The sequence below is a fragment of the Oncorhynchus mykiss genome, chromosome 6 (genome assembly GCF_013265735.2).
Source record: "Oncorhynchus mykiss isolate Arlee chromosome 6, USDA_OmykA_1.1, whole genome shotgun sequence".
In the NCBI taxonomy this organism is placed as follows: Eukaryota; Metazoa; Chordata; class Actinopteri; order Salmoniformes; family Salmonidae; genus Oncorhynchus; species Oncorhynchus mykiss.
Window position 1 is genome coordinate 45297971 of NC_048570.1, and position 19756 is coordinate 45317726.

At 44.5% G+C, this 19756-nt stretch overlaps 1 protein-coding gene across 2 annotated transcripts in view; it reads right to left on the reverse strand.

The window, feature by feature from the left end:
- The window catches only part of znrf3 (zinc and ring finger 3), a 114283-nt gene that overhangs the window by 27403 nt on the left and 67124 nt on the right, over nt 1-19756 (reverse strand). For both annotated transcript variants that reach the window (XM_036980190.1, XM_036980189.1), the window contains exon 2: nt 13197-13319. In XM_036980190.1, coding sequence (XP_036836085.1) covers nt 13197-13319 — 123 coding nt within the window. The remainder of the gene's footprint in view (nt 1-13196; nt 13320-19756) is intronic.

The window sequence follows — 19756 nt, forward strand, 5'->3', positions numbered from 1 at the left end:
AAGAGCTCCCAGTCAGTCTGTCTCGCTCAGCCTCTCTCCCCATGGCTGCCAGGTGTGTTACTCCCCCCCCCCCCCCCCCTCGAACTGTGATTCTCTTTTTTCAAGAGCTCTTCTTCCATTAGCTCAACCTCTCAAGGCATGGCTAGCTCCAATGGCACTTCTCACTCTCTCACACTTACACACAAACTCTCAGGAGGGTGAACCAAACCCCACCTCTCTGTTCTTACACCTCTGGATGTTCTCTCACATGGACAGAGGAGCCCGCCACCACACCATGGAGAGGACAGACAGCTGATCAGATCGAGTGTGTGTATGTATGTGTGTAGCAGAGAGAGGCCCCTGGCTGCATGGGGCCCAGATCAGGCTCAGGCGTGGTGGGCCTCGGCCCCGAGCAGCTCAGGCTCAAAGAGAACAGGGCCATCACACACAGAGCAGCCCAGTATGGAGGAACTCTCACAGAGAAGAACAAACGCACACGGGCTTAGCTATGTGGAGACCCAGGGAGAGAGAAGAGAAAAGAGACGCTTTGGTGTGGGAGCCATGTCTGATCATATCACTGTGATACGGTTTTAAAATTTTGTTTTATCCATGTTACCTCTTTGGATAGCTAGCCGTTGTATTTTCTGGCTAATAGCAAAAACGGTCAAAACTCACAAAATTAAATATATATTTTTTTAAATCACAAAAAAAATTTAAACAAAAGAAGTCGACTTTTTAACCGTTTACAATTACATACAAATTCAAGCATGTTGAAGAATTTATCATCTCAAATTAATCCATTTAAAAGACCCCCCCCCCCCTCCTCCTCTGTGGCGCTCCGCTCTTTCATTTCCACTCCCCTCTCTCTCTCTTCTCCCTCCCCCTCTTTTGCGCTCCCTCTTCTTCTTTCTCTTTTCTCCCGCTCCCTCTCTTTCGTCTTAAGTCCCCGGGGCTCCTTTATTCTCTCTTTAAATAGGGGCCCGACCAGGGCTGTGAAGTGTAATAATGGTCATTTTTCCTCTCCATTCAGCAGCGGGTAATTCCACCCAGGGACGGCTCACTTTGAGCCACATCACACAAGGAGCTTCCCAGTGACCATGGCAACGTGCTCAGTGGGATCCCGGGGCCGTGAAGCAGTGATTTGGGGGATTTGGTGGGGTGTAGGGCAGCCAGGGTGGCTGGGGCGGTGAGGGCCCGCAGAGGAGGAACAAAAAAGAAAATGCTGTCCAAAATGGAGAGAGGAGAAGAGAGAGGAGAAGAGAGAGGAGAAGAGAGAGAGAAGAGAGGCCCAGTCTAGGTGTAGAGAAAGCCTCCGACCGAGCGAGCGACACCCCACCAGGAAGAGAAGCCAAGATACTATCAGCAAGTTGAGTCGTACAAAACATGAAAGGAGCACCCAAGAGGCAGGCCTCCCTCATGGTGCAGGCAGCTCAACGCTTCACAGGGTTTCACTCTCTCCTGCTCTCCTCCCCCTCCCTCCTATTTTTTTCCCCCCTCTTTTCTCCCCTCTCCCTCCTTCCGCCATGGTATGGCACTGTTTCTGTGATGTGGTGGTGTGGGGAAGGAGGGAGGGAGAGAGGGAACTGAAGGTAGCATGTGAGTTTTATTGTTGGTGCCAAAGTCTATTGATGAACTGATGCTTTCATTGATCATAAGGGAGGATACCTTGGCCTTCTGTTCACCTCTTAAAATCCACCCCAGCACCAGTACATTCACAGGGCCCTCCCCCCCTAACCCTAGAATGTGTGTAATCCACTGGTTAGTTATAGGGGAAACGCTGGATTACCGCTTCATAATAAATCGTCCTACTGCTACTGCGATGACACCGACCACCATTTCGGTCTTCATCACTTTAACGACCACAGCGTCTGACAGTAACATGCTCTTCTGTGGACAAGCTGTCCTCATATGGCATGAAAAGAAGTAGGCCCTTAACTCCACCTCTGAAAGGAGAGAAAATAGTCCCATCGACCCACCGCTACTCCATCTATTCCCTTCCGCCAGCAGAAAGCATTCTTCCATAAACGCTAGGTAATTACGTTGGAATAAAAAGCTGCAGCTGCATCTTAACAATGCACTAAAACTATTATAGGTAATCAATTCCTATTATATTGACGTTCGACAGCAATCTATCTACCAAAGCACTGTGCAAAACCACCTGGCCATCGAAACACAACACTTCGCTCTCCCTCTCTGCTCTGCTATGGAGTCCACCAAGACAGAGAGAGAGACAGAGAGAGAGACAGAGACAGAGAGAGACAGAGAGAGACAGAGAGAGAGAGACAGAGAGAGAGAGAGAGAGAGAGAGAGAGAGAGAGAGAGAGAGAGAGGGTGCTTTATCAAAGCACACCTAATCTCTCAGCCCCCAGATAAACAGTGGATGAGCTCACATAAACCACACACGCACACACTTATTTTTTGACATTTTCATCAGCCAATATTATCATCCACAAAATAAAATGAATGGTGTACAATACAACATAAAGGGTGCAACAGATCAGCACCCCTGCCAGAACCTACCCTATAAAACTCCACAGTACGAGTTTAACAACACTCTGTGTGGCACAGCACCGCATTGGCATACCATTCCATGTGGTCTGGCATTGGCATGGTCTCTAACAAACAGACCGACAGACACCTTTCCCAGGTCAGCTACAGGGCAGGGCATCCAAGGTTTACACAGCCAGAGGTGGGAACAGTTAACCTAACACAGGCCCCAGGCCAGACTGTGTATGTGTGTGTGTGTGTGTGTGTGTGTGTGTGGCTAGCTGCCTCACTCTCATCTCTCTCTCTCTGGCTGAGATGCCAGACAGGGTAAGCATCCAAAAGCCACTTAGCAGTAAGAAGGTGCAGCTGTTTGCTGAGCTCCACAGCAGGCTGTGCCAAGAGAGAGAGAGAGGGGCAGAAACAGAAAGAGGAGAGGAGTGCCAGGCTGCTAGCTAGTCACTGCAGGGGATCTATATCATAGAATTACAGTGCATTCGGAAAGTATTCAGACCCCTTGACTTTTTCCAATTTATTTAAAGTTACAGCCATATTCTAAAATGGATTAAATAAAAAATGTTCCTCAGCAATCTACACACAATACCCCATAACGACAAAGCAAAAACAGGTTGTCAGAAATGTTTGCAAATGTCTTACAAATAAAAAACAAATACCTTATTTACATTGCTATTCAGACCCTCTACTATGAGGTGTATCCTGTTTTCATTGATCATCCTTGAGATGTTTCTACAACTTGATTGGAGTCCACCTGTGTTAAATTAAATTGCTTGGACATGATTTGGAAAGGCACACACCTGTCTATATAAGGTCCCACAGTTGACAGTGCAGGTCAGAGCAAAAACCAAGCCATGAGGTTGATGGAATTGTCCATAGACCTCGGAGACAGGATTGTGTCGGGGCACAGATCTGGGGAAAGGTACCAAAACATTTCTGCAGCATTGAAGGTCTCCAAGAACACAGTGGCCTCCAGCATTCTTAAACGGAAGAAGTTGGAAACCACCAATACTCTTCCTAGAGCTGGCCACCCAGACAAACTGAGCAATCAGGGAAGAAGGGCCATGGTCAGAGGTGACCAAGAACCTGATGGCAACTCTGACAGAGCTCCAGAGTTCCTCTGTGGAGATGGGAGGACCTTCCAGAAGGAAGCCACTCCTCAGTAAAAGGCACATGACAGCCCACTTGGAGTTTTCCGTAAGGGACCAGAAAGAGTCTCAGACCATGAAAAACAAGGTTCTCTGGTCAGATGAAACCAAGATTGAACTCTTTGGCCTGAATGCCAAGCGTCACAATTGGAGGAAACATGGCACCATCATGCTGTGGGGATGTTTCTCAGCGGCAGGGACTGCGAGACTAGTCAGGATCAAGGGAAAGACGAACGGAGCAAAGTACAGACACATCCTTGATGAAAACCTGCTCCAGAATGCTCAGGACCTCAGACAGGGGTTAAGGTTCACCTTCCAACAGGACAAGGACCCAAAGCACACAGCCAACACAATGCAGAAGTGGCTTCGGGACAAGTCTCTGAATGTCCTTGATTGGCCCGGTCAGAGCCCGGACTTGAAACCGATCGAACATCTCTGGAGAGAACTGAAAATAGCTGTGTAGCGACACGCCCAATCCAACCTGACAGAGCTTGAGAGGATCTGCAGAGAAGAATGGGAGAAAGTCCCGAAATACAGGTGTGCCAAGCTTGTAGTGTCATACCCAAGAAGACCCAAGGCTATAATCACTGCCTAAGGTGCTTCCACAAATTCCTAAGTAAAGGATCTGAATACTTATGTTAATATGAAATATTCAGTTGAAGTCAGAAGTTTATATACACCTTAGCTAAGTACATTTAAACTCAGTTTTTCACAATTCCCGACATTTAATCCTTGTAAAAATGCCCAGTTTTAGGTCAGTTAGGATCACCACTTTATTTTAAGAATGTGAAATGTCAGAATAATAGTTGAGAGAGACTTATTTCAGCTTTTATTTATTTTATCACATTCCCAGGGGTCAGAAGTTTACATACACTCAATTAGTATTTGGTACTATTGCCTTTAAATTGTTTAACTTGGGTCAAACGTTTTGGGTAGCCTTCCACAAGCTTGGTTGGGTGAAGTTGGGTGAATTTTGGGTGAATTTTGGCCCATTCCTCCTGACAGAGCTGGTAGAACTGAGTCAGGTTTGGAGGCCTCCTTGCTCGCACACACTTTTTCAATTCTGCCCACAAATGTTCTATAGGATTGAGGTCAGGCTTTATGATGGCCACTCCAATACCTTGACTTTGTTGTCCTTAAGCCATTTTGCCACAACTTTGGAAGTATGCTTGGGGTCATTGTCCATTTGGAAGACTCATTTGTGACCAAGCTTTAACTTCCTGACTGATGTCTTCAGATGTTGCTTCAATATATCAACATATATTTTCTTCCTCATGATGCCATCTATTTTGTGAAGTGCACCAGTCTCTCCTGCAGCAAAGCACCCCCACAACATGTTGCTGCCACCCCACAACATGTTGCTGCCACCCCACAAAATGTTGCTGCCACCCCACAACATGTTGCTGCCACCCCACAACATGTTGCTGCCACCCCCGTGGTTCACGGTTGGGATGATGTTCTTCGGCTTGCAAGCCCCCCCTTTTCCTCCAAACATAACAATGGTCATTATGGCCAAACAGTTCTATTTTTGTTTCATCAGACCAGAGAACATTTCTCCAAAATCTATGATCTTTGTCCCCATGTGCAGTTGCAAACCGTAGTGTGGCTTTTTTAATGGCGGTTTTGGAGCAGTGGCTTCTTCCTTGCTGAGCGGCCTTTCAGGTTATGTCGATGTAGGACTCGTTTTACTGTGGATATAGATACTTTTGTACCGGTTTCCTTCAGCATCTTCACAAGGTCCTTTGCTGTTGTTCTGGGATTGATTTGCACTTTTCGCACCAAATTACGTTCATCTCTAGGAGACAGACCGTGTCTCCTTCCTGAGAAGTATGACAGCTGCATGGTCCCATGGTGTTTATACTTGCATAGTATTGTTTGTACAGATGATCGTGGTACCTTCAGGCATTTGGAAATTGCTCCCAAGGATGAACCAGACTTGTGGAGGACTACCATTTTTTTCTGAGGTCTTTTGATTTTCCCATGATGTCAAGCAAAGAGGCACTGAGTTTGAAGGTAGACCTTGAAATACATCCACAGGTACACCTCCAATTATGTTAATTAGCCTATCAGAAGCTTCTAAGTCATGACATCATTTTCTGGAATTTTCCAAGCTGTTTAAAGGCACAGTCAACTTGGTGTATGTAAACTTCTGACCCACTGGAATTGTGATACAGTAAATTATAAGTGAAATAATCTGTCTGTAAACAATTGTGGGAAAAATTACTTGTCATGCTGATTTGACAAAACTATAGTTCGTGAACAAAACATTTGTGGAATGGTTTTAATGACTCCAACCTAAGTGTATGTAAACTTCCGACTTCAACTGAATATATATATATATATAAATTAGCAACAACAAAAAATGTTTTTGCTTTGTCATTATGGGTATTGTGTGTAGGTTGATGAGGGAAAAAATTGTGTTTAATCCATTTTAGAATACCATAAATTATGTAAATTATAGGCTGATCTCGATCTACACCATGTCGGAGTGTGTGGAGAGGGGCTCTAGCACAGGGTAAACAGTCTAGAGACTTCGGCTCTTATGCTATTATTGTATTAAAAGGGTAGGGTTGTGACGGTAATGGTTTTTAGATGATGGTTACTGGTCAGTCAAATGACAGCGTCACCATAATAACCATTTGATGCTGGCCTTCTAGGCAGAGTTCCTCTGTCCAGTGTCTGTGTTCTTTTGCCCATCTTAATCTTTTATTTTTATTGGCCAGTCTGAGATATGGATTTTTCTTTGCAACTCTGCTTGGAAGGCCAGCATCCTCTTCACTGTGGTGTGTTGCGGGTACTATTTAATGAAGCTGCCAGTTTAAAACTAGTGAGGCGTCTGTTTCTCAAACTAGACACACTAATGTACTTGTCCTATCGCTCAGTTGTGCACCGGGGCCTCCCACTCCTCTTTCTATTCTGGTTAGAGACTGTTCTGTGAAGGTGAGTAGTACACAGCGTTGTACGAAATTGTCAGTTTCTTGGCAATTTCTCGCATGGAATAGCCTTAATTTCTCAGAACAAGAGTAGACTGACGAGTTTCAGAAGAAAGTTCCTTGTTTCTGGCCATTTTGAGCCTGTAATTGAACCCACAAATGCTGATGCTCCAGATACTCTGTCTAAAGAAGGTCAGATTTATTGCTTCTTTAATCAATACAACAGTTTTCAGCTCTGCTAACATAATTGCAAAAGGGTTTTCTAATGATCAATTAGCCTTTTAAAATGATAAACTTGTATTAGCTAACACAACGTGCCATTGGAACACAGGAGTGACGGTTGCTGATAATGGTCCTCTGTACGCCTATGTAGATATTCCATTAAATATCTGCCATTTCCAGCTACAATAGTCATTTACAACATTAACAATGTCTACACTGTATTTCTGATCAATTTGATGTTGTTTTAATGGACCAAAAAAAACATTTCTAAGTGACCCCAAACTTTTGAACAGGAGTGTATATATATATCTCAACAAAAAAAGAAACGTCCTCTCACTGTCAACTGCATTTATTTTCAGCAAACTTAACATGTGTAAATATTTGTATGAACACAACAAGATTCAACAACTGAGACATAAACTGAACAAGTTCCACAGACATCAGCTGCATTAAGTACTGCAGTGCATCTCCTCCTCATGGCCTGCACCAGATTTGCCAGTTATTGCTGTGAGATGTTACCCCACTCTTCCACCAAGGCACCTACAAGTTCCTGGACATTTCTCGGGCGAATGGACCTAGCCCTCACCATCCGATCCAACAGGTCCCAGACGTGCTCATTGGGATTGAGATCCGGGCTCTTCGCTGGCCATGGCAGAACACTGACATTCCTATCTTGCAGGAAATCACGCACAGAACAAGCAGTATGGCTGGTGGCATTGTCATGCTGGAGAGTCATGTCAGGATGAGCCTGCAGGAAGGGTACCACATGAGGGAGGAGGATGTCTTCCCTGTAACGCACAGCGTTGAGATTGCATGCAATGACAACAAGCTCAGTCCGATGATGCTGTGACACACCGCCCCAGACCATGACGGACCCTCCACCTCCAAAATCGATCCCGCTCCAGAGTACAGGCCTCGGTGTAATGCTCATTCCTTTGATAATAAACGCTAATCACCCCTGGTGAAATAAAACCGTGACTCGTCAGTGAAGTCCTGTTTGGACCAGCACCGGTGGGTTTGTGCCCATAGGCGACGTTGTTGCCAGTGATGTCTGGTGAGAACCTGCCTTTACAACAGGCCTACAAGCCCTCAGTCCAGCCTCTCTCAGCCTATTGCGGACAGTCTGAGCACTGATGGAGGAATTGTGCATTCCTGGTGTAACTCGGACAGTTGTTGTTGCCATCCTGTACCTGTCCCGCAGGTGTGATGTTCGGATGTACCGATCCTGTGGAGGTATTGTTACACGTGGTCTACCACTGCGAGGACAATCAGCTGTCCGTCCTGTCTCCCTGTAGCGCTGTCTTAGGAGTCTCACAGTACGGACGTTGCAATTTATTGCCCTGGCCACATCTGCAGTCCTCATGCCTCCTTGCAGCATGCCTAAGGCACGTTCAAGCAGATGAGCAGGGAACCTGGGAATATTTATTTTGGTGTTTTTCAGAGTCAGTAGAAAGGCCTCTTTAGTGTCCTAAGTTTTCATAACTGTGACCTTAATTGCCTACCGTTTGTAAGCTGTTAGTGTCTTAACGACCGTTCCACAGGTGCATGTTCATTAACTGTTTTTGGTTCATTGAACAGTCATGGGAAACAGTGATAAACCCTTTACAATGAAGATCTGTGAACTTATTTGGATTTTTACGAATTATCTTTGAAAGACAGGTTCCTGAAAAAGGGATGTTTCTTTTTTATATACATATTTTTTCCCCCTTTATATATATTTTTCTGCTGAAAACTTGAGGGGCCCCAAAAAAAAACGACCCGCGGACCACTTGGGGAACTCTACTCTACAGCCTTGTGTATTTGCTGTATGCCCTTACAGCCAGCAACAGGTCCAGAACCAGTCGAGCTTAGGGTTGTGTTTTTAGGGTTGCAACGATACCAGATTCGTAATATAGAATTCTTTCCATGGGAAACATGAAAACACATAGCAGACTGAACTATTTGGTCCTTTAAAAACTTGCTGTGTGTAAAATAGGTTGTGCTATATCTTGGAAAATAGATAAAATGTGACTCTGGGTGACAACATAATGGTGTTTGTTTCCAACATTAGGGCTGATTTCGTAAATATGTGAACTCCGCTTAGTGTTTTGTTTCCTTGCCAAAATACTAACGAGTATCACAATACGGGTATCGTCCCGGCCCTAGTGTTTTTGTAAGGGCAGAGTAGAGTACATGGCCCCTGTGTGTGTGTGTGTGTGTGTGTGTGTGTGAGTGGAGAACATGAAAAGGCTGTGAGGGAGAAAAAACCCCAATAATAATTAGACAGCCTCATATCTTGACACAACCCCCCCCCCCCCTTTCCCCTCTCACACCCTCAACCCTGAAACAGCAACCCTCGCACCCCTCCCTGCGTAGGAGGTGATGTCATGCCACAGGATGGAGGGATGAGGGCGGGGATGAAAGGAAGAGAGGGAAAACCCTCATGCCGGTCAGGGCCCATGCGGCCGTTGGTGCGGCAACATGAAAAGTGGAAATATCACGCTGGCATGGCGACAAAAGAGAGCAGAGCCACCAAAGCCATGGCATGATTACATGTTCCACAAGAGACGCCAATATCACACAGAGAGAGGGAGAGAGACTAACGAGAATGAAAGAGAGAGACTAGAGAGGAGAGAGAGACTAGAAAGAAGGAAAGAGAGAGACTAGAGAGGAGAGAGAGACCAGAGAGAAGGAAAGCGAGAGACTAGAGAGGAGAGACTAGAAAGAAGGAAAGAGAGAGACTAGAGAGAAGGAAAGCGAGAGAGAAGGAAAGAGCGATAGAGAGTGTGAGAGGGACTAGAGAGAAGGAAAGAGAGAGAAAGAGGGATAGAGTAGAGGGCGAGAGGGAGAGGGTAGTGGAGGGGAATTACCAGGAAGCTAGGAACATGTCACCCCAGCCAGGCTAGTTAGGACAGAAATACACCACTTAAAGACAGGCAGCACAATTATGAGCACAAAGTTTGTTTTTTCACTAAATTGGTAATTTGCCCAATCAGATCAGCTCTGACAAAGATCTGATGTGAAAAGATTTGATGTGATTGATCAAAAGACCAATTAGGGAGAAAAAAAGATTTGAATTGGGCTGCCCATGTAGACGCAGCAATACCGTTCAACACTACACTTAAAAGAAACCATCATGCGAGGATCTATTCAACACTTCACACAAAACACCACAAGTCAACTTACTGCGCTATAACTCTTTAGTCTGCACAAATAACATGTATAGGCATAGCTACAGCTCTCTGAACAAAGCTAAACCCTGCACGGAAATACAATGTGTAGATGTTAGATGAACAGCTCAGTGGCTATCTACAACGCTACAAAAACAACTCTTCCACAAACACAGGCAAAGGAAACACAAGCTAGAACCCAATCTTCCAGCGCCTCCCCGCTTCCCTGCTGTAGAGGGAGCCGCTGTGTGTGCAGCACGCAGGGAGGGAGGCAGCGGTGGGGGTCACAGGTCAACAGCCCAGCGCCTCTCATAAGAACCAGACAGGAAGAGCTGGGAAAAAACAGTGTACATATATACACCACCAAATGAAGTGGTGGGTTTGGCATCGAAAAACAAAAGCATATGCAGAAAAGTACCTCATACCTACAGTAAAATATGGTGGTGGGGCTATTATGGGACATTTTATGGTCAACGGCAACATGAACTTTACCAAGTATCAGGACATTTTAGCAAAAAACCTGGTTGCCTCTTGGCCGCGAGTTGATCTTCCAGCAAGACAATAACCCCAAGCACTAATCAAATTCCAGAAGAAAATGGTTAATCAACCACAAAATCTAAATAAATGTCAGTCTCCGGACTTGAACCCCATTGGTTTATTTTGAATAGGGCAGTCCATACGTGCAGACGAAGGATATCAAGGATCTGGAAAGATTCTGTAAGGAGGACCGGTCTAAGATCCCTCCCAATGTGTTCTCCATTCTCATACAATGGTTCAGTGTCGTTATCCTCGCAAGGGGAGGGTGCTAGAGCATTGAAAACAGCCAATAATGTTGACCTGTATCTTTTTGAGATTTTTTGTTGTTGTATTACTTGTTAAACAAAATCTCTTTCCCTGAGCAATTGTATTAGTATAAAATAACATAATTCTATTTTTTAACAGTCTTTTTTGCGCTTTATCTCTTTATCAGGGGTGTCAATAATTATGGACCTGACTGTATGTGACACGATACTGGTTTTGGTGTGGAAGCCTGCTCTCTCTACTGCACTAGGACTTCATAGACTAGCATGCCCCACCCCTCCCCTCCATTTTCTTTCACCCTTCTCCTCAAATCCTGCCTTTCACTCTTTCCCGTAAGTCCTGCCTTTCACCCTTTCCCGTAAGTCCTGCCTTTCACCCTTTCCCGTAAGTCCTGCCTTTCACCCTTTCCCGTAAGTCCTGCCTTTCACCCTTTCCCGTAAGTCCTGCCTTTCACCCTGTCCCGTAAGTCCTGCCTTTCACCCTGTCCCGTAAGTCCTGCCTTTCACCCTGTCCCGTAAGTCCTGCCTTCTGTTCATCAAACCTGCCTCTAATGGTGGGTCAGCTACAATAGAAGTAGTTAGTAGTCCTGGCTGCTTTGTTTTCCATTTCAGTAGAGAATCTATGAAGTCAGAATTAGAGTTTAAAAACATCACGATACATTAAAAAAAACGTGAGCTGGCGCACACCCAGAGGAAATTGATTTTGTGTAGAGGTGCTGACTAACGGCGAATAAACTACAAGATGCAAAAATAAAAATAAAGTGTCGCACACTTTATATATAAACTCCCGGTAATTTATTGGGTAAATCACCAACGTTTCGGGCATCAATGTGCCTTCTTCAGGGTGAACATCGTGATGCAAATAGCATATTCGGGGCATGTAGCATATTCTAGAATTGGAATTTAGATCCGAAACTGGGCGGCAAAGTGTGTAGTAAACAGAGAGGAGGGTTGAGTATGGGGTTATACAGGGGGTAAGGCTAGACCGGGCACGGCAGGGTGGGGTGAGGGGGGATATCTGAGCCTGTTTGGGACTACAGTCTGCGGGCACTATGGGAGTAGGGGCATGAGGGCTGGCAGGGGCACTTCGGGCTGTGTGTCTGTCTGGCATTACAGTAGAGTAGTGGCCGTGTCTGGCTCTGGGAACACTACAGGCCCCCAGCTGTGCTCGGGCCCAGGCAGGCAGGGTCTGTTCTGTCAAGATGGGCCAAACAACAATGAAGAGGCCTTTCCCCTCTCCTTTCTCTCTCTCACTTTACACACTAATTATAGACCAGCAATGTCCCACTGTCCCCTCAAAACAAACCAGGAAAGAGAATGGAAGAACAAGGCGCCTCCTCTTCTCCCTCCTCCTTTTCATCTCCATTCTAATGAGGGGATGGATACTGTCATCTAGATCACTTTCACAACACCTCCCCCTGAAAGAGGGCCACAGGTCTGCTGGATGGGCTCTGCTCCTGCACCAAACCCCCCCAATTCCAACATGGCCACCTGCCTACAAAGACAAGAGATCATCCCTATGGTGGCCCCAAATATCAGCTCAGCAGACGTTGAGTCAAGGCCTCACTGCAGTCCAGTCAGAACGCTACTGTACGCCAAAAACACTCGACTGACCCGTTGACTACAACAAATGATACAGTCGGTACTTTCAAGAGAGGAACCTATCGTCCACACTTGTTCCTATTCCCAGGTATAGTACAAGATTCTTCAAGTGTTTGAGTGCCTTCGTTCTAGCATTACCATTAGCTCAGCTTTCAGATCCTGGCGTGTTGCGTGTTCTGTTCTTCTCTGTTCTACTCGGTAGCTAGCATGAGTCGCCAACCGACCGCTAACCGTCGCCTCCAGAGAAAGTGCCTCATCCATTAGCATGTCTATACAGCTACAAGGAGCGCTCTTTCAATTATGAATGGCTGCCCTCTTTCTGTCACTGGGAAGGCGAGGCCAGGCGTGTACAGGATAAACGAGACGATAGCCTCCCCCCCTTCCTCAGGGACAAGTGGTATGTTCCATTAGGAAGGACACTTAATTAAAGCCATGATAAAATACCACTCTAGACACCAGAGGGGAGGTCTGGTGGAGGGGAGAGGGGGAGAGGCAAGTGAAGGCTTCAGTTCCTCTCTTCTGATTATTGAAGCGAAAAGAGGAGAGGTGAAAAACAAAAACAAAACCTGTCAACGAACGGTTCCCTTGACAACCAGGGATCAGAGATAAATAATACTGACAACATTTTAATTAAGTTGCTGAACACAAGTTGTCTTCACTTCAGAGCCAGGACGAATCTGCCCATGCTGATAGGATGAAGGAGTGATGTTGTCTGGCATGTACAGGAGCTGATCCCAGATCAGCACTCCTACCCTGAGACACTTGATACATAGGGGCCACGGTCTTGTTTAACATCCAGCACCTACCCAAAGACATTGCATCATGTTCGTCTGTGTGCATGTATAACCTAGCTGTGTTGCTCACCTTTCCTAGGACAGTGAGACAGCTGGGGTCCAGCTCAGGCTGCTCCAGCTTCACCACTCCCACCCAGCCATACTCGTATAGGTCCTCCTCATCATTGTTGTTACACAGCCCCAGCGGATGCATCTGGAGACACGAGGAAAACCTTGGGTCAATATCACAACATATAAAACAGGATTAAGGTCCTTCACGGCACAGCATAGGGTTAAAATCATTCTAGGGATCCTGGGAAAACATGCTCCTGCAAGAACCTAAATGTCCCTTATTATATTACATACAAGCTGGTGCAGGTGTGTGTGTGTGTGTGTGTTTGCGGTCGGGCTCAAAGAGATTGCCGTTGAAGTGCGCTTTATACACTGTACCTATGAGCTAAGCAGCAGCGCAACGGTTTAGCAGCCAGCCAGGCACATTCATATTACTATAAAAGGATGTAAGGCTTTAAATGAAGAGAGAGAAAAAAGCCAATGGTAAAGTAGCTAAGTTCCACACCACTGCACATTACCCAGTGTCTAGAGTATCTTAAGTGGTCCCCCTATTATCCCTAAGGCTACTAAATGATCTTGGGGTTTGCAGTGCCATTCCTCAGAGCACAGAAAGAGAATGACTAGAATGGAAAAGAATCCCCCTTCAGACCACAGCAATGCTTCAGGTCGAACGCACTGATTATAGGCCTAAGTTGCGCTGGATAAGTGTCCGCTAAATGACTACAATGTAGAATGTCTGTAATTGAAATGCCCAGTCTATTCTATGTCATTGTATTCTTATGTCCTGACGCAGAGGGAGGATGTCTGCAGAGTAGATTAGACCTGAGGACTGAGGATAGGAGGGCAGACATGACAGAGGCTGGCTGACTCACTCTCTCTCTGTGTGTGTGTGTGTGTGTGTGTGCGTGTGGACACGAGGCAGCCCCCTGTAATTACAGACTAATGCATCATGATTCATCTCAGAAAGCTCTTTAGCTACTTTACTTCAGACTTTCTCTTCTTTGATTACGTAGGGGGATTTAGAAATAGACCTATATGTCTGCATCCCAAATGGCACCATGTTCCCTTCCATAGTACACTAGTGTTGATCGTCTGGTTTGGTGACCTACAGTATGTCGTCATCATACATATCCCCCAATGGGAACAAAAACACAGAAACCACGCAAAAATAAATACACTTTTTTTTTTTTTTTTTAACAGCATAAAAAGGAACACTTGACGTCTAGGCTTCTAACTTCACGGAGCCTACTTGCCATTCCCCAAAATGCTTTAAGTATTGCACCAATATTTCTTGTGGTGATGACACGGACTGCTGTGGACTGTTATACTCTATATCTAAAAGCAGCCTTTCTTCCTTCCTGCTCTGTGGGGCCTCAACCTGGCCTTGTAAACTCAACAGGTAAAGACTTGAAGAATTCATCGTATTCCTGTCAGGCCTAAGCCAGTCAGGGATATACTGACCTTACTTTAAAAAGGGCTCTCCACAGTGATTTCACCGTCTACTCACAAATTTCAGCTGCACAAAAGGAAATGGAACGAGGTGGAGAACTACGCAAACAAACCTCCGCCGGCGCTATTGAGTTCTGTGTAGAGCCTTTAACACTCAACATGGTCGGCCATCGAACCGAACCAAATCAAGACAAAAGTTACATTGAAATATAAAAACAAGACAACTACAGCAAGAGAGAAACCTACAGTGTAAACTGCCCATATCTGTTCGAGCATAAAAAGAAAGAGGGTAATTTCACTCCTTCTCCGATACCCAAAATTAGATTAAACGTCTTTAAAAAAAAAAAAATTAAGTTGGAAGCTGGTGTCCTTAAGTCACAAAGACCCATCCCCTCCCCTCTCCACCCTGACCAGTAGCAGCAGCTTAGTGGACCCTCTGGGTCTGAGGATGACCCCAGATACCCTCTCTCTCCCTGCCCTGACCTCTGAACCCTACTTCATCACTTTGGGAGAGAGCTGCTCTGCTGGTTGGAGTTCGGGCGAGGCATGCAGCAGGACCATTGAAAAGGTAGACTACATGGCCAAAAGTATGTGGACACCTGCTAGTCAAACATCACATTCCAAAATCATGGGCATTAATATGGAGTTGGTCTCCCCTTTTGCTGCTATAACAGCCTCCACAGGATGTCAACAGACTAGTTGGAAAGGTGACATCCTATGACGGTGCCACGTTGAAAGTCACTGAGCTCTCCAGTACGGGCCATTCTACTGCCAATGTTTGTCTATGGAGATGTAATGGCTGTGTGCTCAATTTTATACACCTGTCAGCAACGGGTGTGGCTGAAATAGTGAAATCCACTCATTTGAAGGGGTGTCCATATACATTTGGCCATGTAGTGTATTTAGATGGGAGGTTTGTCACTCCATCGCAAAGGGGGGGCGGCAAAGGGGGGGCGGCCCACTGACCTGAGGGTTTTGGGGGAGTGTGTGTGTGCGTGTGTTGGGTGGGGGTTAGAGTTCAGGGCTTAAATACAAATAGCCCAAGATGGTCATTGTGTCATAGGAAAGGAATGCTGACAAAGTGTGTAATGTCGTTTGAGAGTTCTCTCTTCTCTATGAAGTTCCCCATTTCCCCCACTGAAGGATGTAATGTGATAGAGACATTGGATTCTCCACACGAACACCTCTCTATCATTACTAGTCTAGGGGCATACTGGAACCACAGATGCTAAATTTGAGAAATCAAGAGCCTCGGGACAGCCATGGGGAAGGAATATTAAAGACACACACACAAACACGTAAAGCACACACACACACACACACACACACACACAAGTGTACACAGACAAGGGTTTCTGTTAGCAGGTAATAGCCAGTACCAGTCAGAATTTTGGACACATCTATTCAAGGGTTTTTCTTTATTTTTACTATTTTCTACATTGTAGAATAGTAGTGAAGACATAAAAACTATGAAATAACACATATGGAATCATGTAGTAACCAAAAAAGGGTTAAACAAATCAAAACATATTTTAGATTCTTCAAAGTAGCCATCCGTTGCCTTGACAGCTTTGCACACTCTTGGCATTCTCTCAACCAGTATCATGAGGAATAATTTTCCGACAGTCTTGAAGGAGTCCCACATATGCTGAGCACTTGTTGGCTGCTTTTTCTTCACTCTGCGGTCGGGTGATTGTGGAGGCCAGGTCATCTGATGTAGAACTCCATCACTCTGCTTCTTGGTCAAATAGCCCTTACACAGCCTGGAGGTGTGTTTTGGGTCATTGTCCTGTTGAATAACAAGTGATAGTCCCACTAAGCCCAAACCAGATGGGATGTCATATCGCTGCAGAATGCTGTGGTAGCCATGCTGGTTAAGTGTGCCTTGAATTTGAAAGAAAATCACAGACAGTGTCACCAGTAAAGCACTCCCACACCATCACACTTCCTCCTACATGCTACATGGTAGAAACCACACATGCGGAGATCATCCATTCACCTACTCTCCGTCTCACAAAGACACAGCGGTTGGAACCAAAAAACTGATTTACACGGGTCTAATGTCCATTGCTGGTGTTTCTTGGCCCAAGCAAGACTCTTCTTCTTATTGCTGTCCTTTGGTAGTGGTTTCCTTGCAGCAATTTGGCCATAACGCAGTCTCCTCTGAACAGTTGACGTTGAGATGTGTCTGTTACTTGAACTCCGTGAAGCATTTATTTGGGCTCTATTCTGAGGTACAGTTAACTTTAATGAACGTATCCCCTGCAGCAGAGGTAACTCTGGGTCTTCCTTTCCTGTGGCGGTCCTCATGAGATTCAGTTTCGTCATAGCGCTTGATGTTTTTTGTGACTGAAACTTGAAGAAACTTTCAAAGTTCTAGGCATTTTCCGAATTGACTGACCTCCATGTCTTAAAGTAATGATGGACTGTCGTTTCTTTTTGCTTATTTGAGCTGTTCTTGCCATAATATGGACTTGGTCTTTTACCAAATAGGGCTATCTTCTGTATACTACCCCTACCGTGTCACAACACAACTGATTTGGCTCAAATGCATTAAGGAAGAAAGAAATTACACAAATGAACTTTTAACAAGGCACACCTGTTAATTGAAATGCGTTGCAGGTGACTACCTCATGAAGCTGGTTGAGAGAATGCCAATGTTGAGAGAGTGCGCAAAGCTGTCATCAAGGCAAAGGGTGGTTACTTTGAAGAATCTAAAATCCAAAATATATTTTGACTTGTTTAACACTTTTTTGGCTACTACATGATTCCATATGTGTTATTTTATAGCTTTGATGTCTTCACTATTATTCTACAATGTAGAAAATAGTAAAATCAAGAAAAATCCTGGAATGAGTAGTTGTCATTTTTTTTTTACTGGTACTGTATATATATATATTTTTTAAATCAAATAAATACATTTGGCACAGGGCCAATTGTTCGGGAGAAGAATAATAAATCCCGAAATATACTTTTTTAGCCTATTCATTGATGGAAATACCAGGCAATGTATAAAAAAATAAAAATAAAAAAAATATATAAAAAAAACATTTGACTGCTGGTCAAGCTTATCGGTCTAAAGGTACATTTGCATAATTTAGTGGAATTAAAATTGCCGCGTCTGTACAGCATATCCTTATGCATTTTATTTATCACACGCGTACAGCATTCAGATCTTTTGAGTGGAAAATCTCTGACCGAGCGAGAGCTGCTGCTATAGCATCTCAAACCGAAAATGCATAGGCAACGAACTGAAGGCAGGCTTCATCAGCGCATCACACACCACTTTGCATTTTGAAAACATATTTACATTTTTTGAAACCTCAACGTTTTAATACATGAGGTATGTCTTACCGTGCATCAAAGTAGCCTAGCCAAAATCAGACCATATCCATGGACGCAATTATTTTATATAAACTTTCTTTCATTGTCCAGTAGCCAAAGGCACAATTGTCCAGTAGCCAAAGGCACAATCCTAGTCATATTAACAACCCATGCTAGTTGTTGTATATTAGATCACCCCTCTTTCTAAATGTCGGATTTTGTCATCTCTGTCACATGAAACCGCTCGCATGTACAGTGCCCTTTTGACAAAGGTGTTTGCCTGCTAATTGCATTGTGGAACGAACAACCAATGCCTTGTACGCATTGCTGCGCTTACGTGAAGAAATATGTTTATTTTAAGCTAAACCTTCTGATCTGTTACCATTTTATTTTATGTATCCTACTGGTTGTACGAATTTGGGCTCTATCATCCCACAACGGTCCCAGAATCTGTTTGGAATAGGCCATTTCTTTCTCAACAAGCTGACCAATAGGTCCACTTTTCTACAATGGCGGACAGTAAATTGACAAAGGCTAGTGATTTTGCTGTTCTTTGGCTGAGGAAAAGTACATGTGGACAGTTATTCTAACATCTTCAAAGTGCTCTTCAAAGTGCACATCAGAATTCGGTAAGAAGGACCGCACATCGGTGCATCCTCATGTTCTGTTAATATGAATAACCATAATCAAAATGTGATTGCTGTCATTCGGAGCACCGTGGGTGGACGCCCTAATCAGGGCACGCACCTAATGCATATGGGTCCTGTACATTTCTCAAATGTCCGGTAAATTAAAAATGCTGGTGGTCAAATGTCCGGCGCCACGTTTTCGCCACAACTGAAACCCTGACAAAGACACACTCTTGTAGCTGGGTACGCGCACACACATTCTTGTTCTTATTTATTTCAGTGTTGCATTTCAGGTAACGTAAAATTCGAGGCAAAGGAAGCATGTCCTTCAGGCTGTGTCTTCTGAGAAGCCAAACTCCTGACGCAACAACAATACCTAGCAACATTGTCAACAAAAACATTGAATTACTAGGAAACTGTGGGCGAAAAAGAGCGATATTTTAATCAACACAGCACCAAGAAGGAAGCAGTGAAAGCAGCAGACCTTCATATTCAGAGAGAGAAAGAGGGCAATCAGTGAAGAACAAACACTATTTTAAATAAACCCATATTTAGGCTTATTTATTTTCCCTTTTGTACTTTAACTATTTGCACATCGTTACAATACTGTACAGTATATACAGTGCCTTGCGAAAGTATTCGGCCCCCTTGAACTTTGCGACCTTTTGCCACATTTCAGGCTTCAAACATAAAGATATAAAACTGTTTTTTTGTGAAGAATCAACAACAAGTGGGACACAATCATGAAGTGGAACGACATTTATTGGATATTTCAAACTTTTTTAACAAATCAAAAACTGAAAAATTGGGCGTGCAAAATTATTCAGCCCCCTTAAGTTAATACTTTGTAGCGCCACCTTTTGCTGCGATTACAGCTGTAAGTCGCTTGGGGTATGTCTCTATCAGTTTTGCACATCGAGAGACTGACATTTTTTCCCATTCCTCCTTGCAAAACAGCTCGCGCTCAGTGAGGTTGGATGGAGAGCATTTGTGAACAGCAGTTTTCAGTTCTTTCCACAGATTCTCGATTGGATTCAGGTCTGGACGTTGAGTTGGCCATTCTAACACCTGGATATGTTTATTTTTGAACCATTCCATTGTAGATTTTGCTTTATGTTTTGGATCATTGTCTTGTTGGAAGACAAATCTCTGTCCCAGTCTCAGGTCTCTGTCCCAG